The 6,059-nt window shown below is 35.0% G+C and overlaps 1 protein-coding gene across 2 annotated transcripts; it reads left to right on the forward strand.

Annotated features, from left to right (window-relative positions):
• The first annotated feature begins 1,179 nt into the window (after window positions 1–1,179).
• Window positions 1,180–3,667, forward strand: LOC149232525 (putative anthocyanidin reductase). Of its 2 annotated transcripts, XM_089376506.1 has the most exons (6): window positions 1,180–1,386; window positions 1,723–1,892; window positions 2,478–2,537; window positions 2,570–2,704; window positions 2,796–3,172; window positions 3,274–3,667. In XM_089376506.1, exons 1-6 carry the CDS (start codon window positions 1,245–1,247, stop codon window positions 3,413–3,415), a joined length of 1,026 nt encoding a protein of 341 aa, XP_089232632.1. In that variant the 5' UTR covers window positions 1,180–1,244; the 3' UTR covers window positions 3,416–3,667. The 2 variants fall into 2 exon arrangements, with proteins under 2 accessions (XP_089232632.1, XP_089232631.1); XM_089376505.1 differs by lacking the exons at window positions 2,478–2,537; window positions 2,570–2,704 and having other exon boundaries at window positions 1,184–1,386; window positions 3,274–3,659.
• The last annotated feature ends 2,392 nt before the right edge of the window (window positions 3,668–6,059 follow it).

The following is a 6,059-nucleotide window of genomic DNA, read 5'->3' on the forward strand; positions in this document are numbered from 1 at the left end:
ATCAAAATATTTGAATGCAAAATTACCATAGAAAATATAGCATCTGAAAACCCAAATCTACTAGAAGAAAGAACATACATAGCAATACGCAGGAAATATACATACACAAAAAATATACATAGCATTTGAGAGCATAGACCAAAAGTGTAAAAGAACATAGATTCAGAGCCACCGAAATAGAAATACGTAGGAAATGGACATCATTCATCCCCGACAGACAAAAACGCAGGGCCACTAAAGAAATCAAAATATTTAAATGCAAAATTACTAAAGAAAATATACATAGCATTTAAAAACCCAAATCTACTAGAAAAAATTAAAACTAAAGACCTAACAAAACACAATAAGTGTAAAAGCTTGAATGGACTACCTCCTTAGGCATTCATGTTAGACATTCACATTAGGCATAAGAAAAACCCTAAACCTCAATATTCATACATTCACATTAGGCATAAGCAAAACCCTAAACTTGTGAAACCCTCAAAACCCTAAATCTGCAAAACCCTTAAAATCCTCAAACTCCAAGAGCAAAAATAACAAAAATTCCAAAAGGAAGGTTGGGTGTTGAAAAACACAGTGGCAATGGCTAGTAGGATTTTTCCTACCGATAGACGTAGAAGCATGTCCAAGCGTCTTCCATGTCCAGCCCTTCTCCAGAGCTTGCCAGACCTGCAACCAACTTGGAAAACATGAAAAAAGTTGGAAATTAGCCAATGACATAAATATTCACAAACATTTCGAAACAAAAACCATAAAAACCTATAAATTACCAGTAAATTTACCTTGGACCTTAAACTAGCTAGAAATTGATACTGGCTCCTCCCCAAACAACAAATTGAATGAATGAAACAACCACCAAAAAGAACCACGGCTACTGTCACTTTAAATTGATTCCATAGAGGAAAGATTTAGTACCGTATTAAAAACGTATTAGGACGCAAACCTAAGCGTGTCCACGAATTTTCGATTTTTTTGGACCAATACTACCGAACTTTGGTAACACATTTGGCTTGTCCCAGTGACCAGGTCTCACACGGCACGTTCGAAAGTTCTTCCGGAAGAACTTATCTTCAGGTGTATCGAGCGCTTTGTGGCCACACTTCACAACTGTAGATGTGGTGAAATAAACCTCACACATTAATTGAGCTGACGTTTGCATTACCTGCTTGTATAGCTCTATCTCTCTTTCTCGGTTTTTCAAAGATATCGCTGGAAGGAAAAAGTAACCACCGATTACTTCGAAAATGGCCACCGAAACCATCAATGGTAAAGCCTGTCACGCATCTACTTTCTGCGTGACGGGAGCGACAGGTTTCATTGTCCCCTGGTTGGTCAAGCGTCTACTCGAGAAGGGCTACACTGTCCATGCTACAGTGCGCGATCCAGGTAATTTCAATCTCAGCCTCCTTTTATTCCAAAACTTGCCTCTTTTCATCTATTTAATCACTGTAAAATTGGGAATCCATTTAAGCACTGTAAAATTGGGGAGCCATTGAATCAAAAAAGAGTAATTAGAATGTTGCCATTAGAGATTATATAAGCTAGAGATTTCGTACATACACATTTTGATCTATTTCTTTGTCATCACAAAACTGCTATAAACTGATTTATTTTTGCATTTTTGTTTAATATTGGGTAAAACTGCTCTGAACATTAATAGTGAAACTTCGATCAAAATTTCTGGCCCCTAAATCATTTCATTACAAAATTAACTTATTTCAGAGAACAAGGCAAAGGTGAAGCATCTCCTGGACATTTCAGAAGGTGGGGAGAAGCTCAAGCTCTTCAGAGCAGATCTAATCGAAGAAGGCAGTTTCGACGCTGCCATCAACGGCTGTGGTGGCGTTTTTCATGTGGCCAGTCCCGTCGACTTCGCTCCCAAAGATCCCGAGGTAAGTATCTTCGCCCCTTCAATTGCCCCCAACAACATGCTATTAACAGTTCTGCATTCCTGCAGAATGTCAAAACAGAACTATTTTTCATATTTCTGTTAAAATAAGTTAATTATTGAATGAAGAAGATTTGGTTAAATTTAGAGTTAATTATTGAAGGAAGAAGATTTGGTTAAATTTAGAGTCAAGATAAGTTATAATCAAATATTTAGTGTGTGGTTGCAGGTCAAATTATTTTAGGCTACTAACACTAGTTGTTAGTAGAAAAAAATTAAATCCTTTTACAAATTCATTGTAATATGAAATTTTTGTAAAATAATAAAAGATCTGCAACTTGTATTATTGTATGTGGTTTATTTGTTTTATCTTATCCCTATCCTCCTCTCTTTCCATAGCCCATTTTCACAATTTCAAAAAAATCCTGACTATCGTATAATGTTTTAAATGGTATTAGACCAGCAAACCACCTCAAATTCCATCTCTGTATAATGTTTTAAACTATATTTGACCAGCAAATCAAACTGTATTTGACGGGCAAATCTCTGTCATTGGTCAATTTAGCAACGTGAAATTGCCGCTGTGTAGAACGATGTGATAAAGCCGGCCGTTGAGGGAACGCTGAATGTTCTGAGGTCGTGCACGAAGGCCAAAACCGTAAACCGTAAACCAAAACCAAGGCCAAAACCGTAAAGCGCGTGGTGGTCACATCGTCTACGGCGACGGCTTGCATGAACGAGTCAGAGGAGCAGTACATTGACGAAAAAAGCTGGACAGACGTGGATTTCCTCCGAACCAAAAAGCCCCCTGCCTGGGTATACCAAACATTATAAAGCGTTAGAAGATTTAGCAGTTGTTGCTGACAAAATAAAATGTGTGACAGTTGTTTATTGCTTGATTGTGTAGGCATATGGCGTTGCCAAGACGCTTGCAGAACAAGCAGCGCTGCGGTATGGAAAAGAAGATGCGGGGCTGGATATGGTGAGCATCAACCCTGTGTTGGTGTTGGGATCTGCCATTACGCCCATCGTCCCCTACACCGTTGAGATAACCCTTTCTCTCCTCACGGGCAACAACCAAAACGTAGAAGCTTTGAAGGGGATACAGACCATATACGGCACTATTTCGTTGGTTCACATCGATGACGTATGCAGCGCTCATATTTTCTTGATGGAGAACCCCTCTGCAGAGGGCCGCTACATTTGCAGTGCCATCAATATATCTGTCCCACAGCTGGCAGACTACTTATCCAAACGCTATCCGCAGTACAATGTGACTACCCTGTGAGTATCATCATCAGTAGGGTATAGCATTTTTTATATTATTACGACTATGGATTTAAATATGATCACGAGTAATGAAATGAAATGAAATGCTTGTACAGGTTTGACGATGTGCCACCGATCGCAAAGGTATACATTTCGTCGAAGAAGCTGGTGGAGAGTGGTTTCTCCTTCAAATTTGGGATGGACGAGATCATGGATGATAGTGTTGAATACGTGAAGACGAAGGGATTGCTTCCTTAATAATTACTTCACTATCAGTCGTTTAAAGAGTATTGGTGGGAATAACATCGCAGACAGAATGTTCATTTCACTTCAATCCGTTGAAGCTGCTGGACGAAGTGGAAATTAATATGAATGTGAAATAAGTGAATTATTAATGGATTGTCAAATTACGTAAATTGGGTAGATAGGTGCGGTGTATTTTAAAATAGATTTTATTTTTTTTAATTTATGGAGGATTTAGATTTAATTATATTAGAATATTTTGGGTTAGAGATATAATTTAATATTTTTAATTTTGTATATAATTTAACGGATGAAATTAAAGATTTTTAATAGTTTTTTATTTTTTATCTTTACAAATTTTCAAGAGTTAGAAATCACCATAAGTATTTTGATTGCTTTTATTTAGTATGGTCAATCATTTTATTTATATGGATGTGTTAGTTTAACTTATTATTGGAAAAGGTTTGATGAGTCTTTTCATAAAAATTACAAAAGGAAATGATCAAAAGTGATGAATCTTTTATTGACAATTATAAGCTTTAAATACTTTTTTATTATATTGATTGTGAACTTGTAAAATTTAGAAACATTATAAATTTTGACACATAAGCATTTTGATTGCTATTGGAGTTTATAAGCCATTTAATTTATATGGCTATGTTTGTTTAACTTATCATTGGAAACAACATGATGAGTCCCTTCTAACAACGAGTATAGATCCAGCTTAAGGATGGATCTAACATGCACTAAGAGGGATCAAATTTGATATATATAAGAAATTTTGAAGACATGACTGAGATCTCTCTCTCTCCATATATATATATATATATATATATAAGTTTTCATTTCTTATATATGTATAAGAAATTTTGAAGACATGACTAAGGATTTGTTTGGTACCAAGCTACTCAAGCTTTGTAATTTGTAGGGCCTAATAACTTGCAATGGTGTAGTGAAGTGGCCAAACTCTAACAAAATTACTTGTATTCATGGGTTAGATGGTATTGTTGTGGATTATGGGATTTTAGATACCCCTATTTATAACCGCATACTTAATGTTGACCTCTTGAATTACCATGACCTTGAATGTGGTCATAGACCTTAACCCTAAATTTATACTTTTCCATGCACAAAATCCCCATGAAAGAAAATTTTGATAATAAAATACACTTGTTTTTTGACAAGCGTAAAACTAATCTTTATCTCTTGTTAAAGGATTTAAATATGGATTTAAATATCCTGACTAATAAGGAAAAATTATAATTCCTCTATTACAACCCTTTTTACTCTTTATCTCTTCTTAAAGGATTTAAATATGGCTTTACACCTCCTAACTTATAAGGAAAAATTATAATACCTCTATTATGATCCTTTTTACTTCCACTTATAGGTTCTCTATGGAGATACTACATAAAGATAATAATGTAACTAAAAGGCATTGGGGATACTTTTAATGAATCTTTAAAACTTGGTATAAATATATACAAACCCTTATTAAAAGGAATAGAATGTACCATGCAAATAGAAAGCAAGAAAAATTGCCGCACTTTTCTAAATTGAATGATAGAAAGTTTTCAAGAAAAAAATTAATTCATGAAATTGAAGAAAATAATACAATTCCCCTGAAGGATTATCTGAAAGCTCTTTAGGAATCCCTGACATCTTGGACACAATTTCAAGGATTCCTATAGAGTGTTAAATCCTTGAGTTTTGGGTTTAAGCGGGTCACAATTATGAAATCTAAGGACATTGAATTCTACCAAACTGAATTTTTTAAATAAAAGGGATTCTCATCATCCCTCACATCTATAAGTTGATCTGTAAGTTTTTGTCGGTATTCCACTAGAATGGTCCATCAGAATAGATTTGATAAAATAACTAAAATCTATATAATATAGGTTAAATTTTATTTACATTTTAGATACATCGTTGACTTTCTACTTAAATGAATGAAATAACTTAAATGCAAGAAACAAAGAACATAAAGAAATGCACACACACCATCCACAATTAGTCACAAGTTTTATCTTGGGAAACCATTACAATAGAAAAGCCAACTAGAAGGTGAGACTACTATACTCTCTTTTATCTGGGTTGGAAACATACAATTACAGAGGAAGAGGTACTCGTTATGGAGTTACCTATGATCTGTGCCCTATAAGGCTACTACAAAACCTTAACTTCTCTCTCTTAGTTTCTCTACTCAACTATGGAACAAAGAACAATAGCACAAAATGGAATACCTACTCCTTCTAGTGGCCTAATACTTAACATAGTTTGATAGCCAATTAGGGGTAAGGTTTGATTCCATCAACCCTCAACTAGAGTTATAATTTTGGAGCTTTTAGAGTCTTCTTGAACATTCACACATGACTAACTCCATGTGCATGAGTAATGGGGGTTGACATGACATTCTCTTGTACCATGGTGGTCAACAAATCAATCAACTTGCAAGAGGAATTTAACTTTTACATTTGAACTCCAATTGAGATATGGGAAAGGAATTTGAGTGTAGATAAACATATTTGGGATCATTTATAAAGTGAAAAAGTTTTGACCCCAAAAAATTCCATTTGATTCCTCAAAATTGCTCAAGAAGGTCTTAGACTCCAATTCTCAAAATAGGGACCCATCATTAAAATGACCCTACAAGCTTATT

This window comes from Pinus tabuliformis, chromosome J, assembly GCF_031772625.1.
Source record: "Pinus tabuliformis cultivar Carrire ecotype Pingquan chromosome J, CPIR1, whole genome shotgun sequence".
Taxonomy (NCBI): domain Eukaryota; kingdom Viridiplantae; phylum Streptophyta; class Pinopsida; order Pinales; family Pinaceae; genus Pinus; species Pinus tabuliformis.

Bases quoted from the DNA above. Each gene is read 5' to 3' on its own strand.
- LOC149232525 (XM_089376506.1), top strand. From the start codon at position 1,245: ATGGCCACCGAAACCATCAATGGTAAAGCCTGTCACGCATCTACTTTC. The intron at 1,387-1,722 runs GTAATTTCAATC...AACTTATTTCAG, and splicing joins TGCTACAGTGCGCGATCCAG to AGAACAAGGCAAAGGTGAAG. The intron at 2,538-2,569 runs GCCAAAACCGTA...ACCAAAACCAAG, and splicing joins TTCTGAGGTCGTGCACGAAG to GCCAAAACCGTAAAGCGCGT.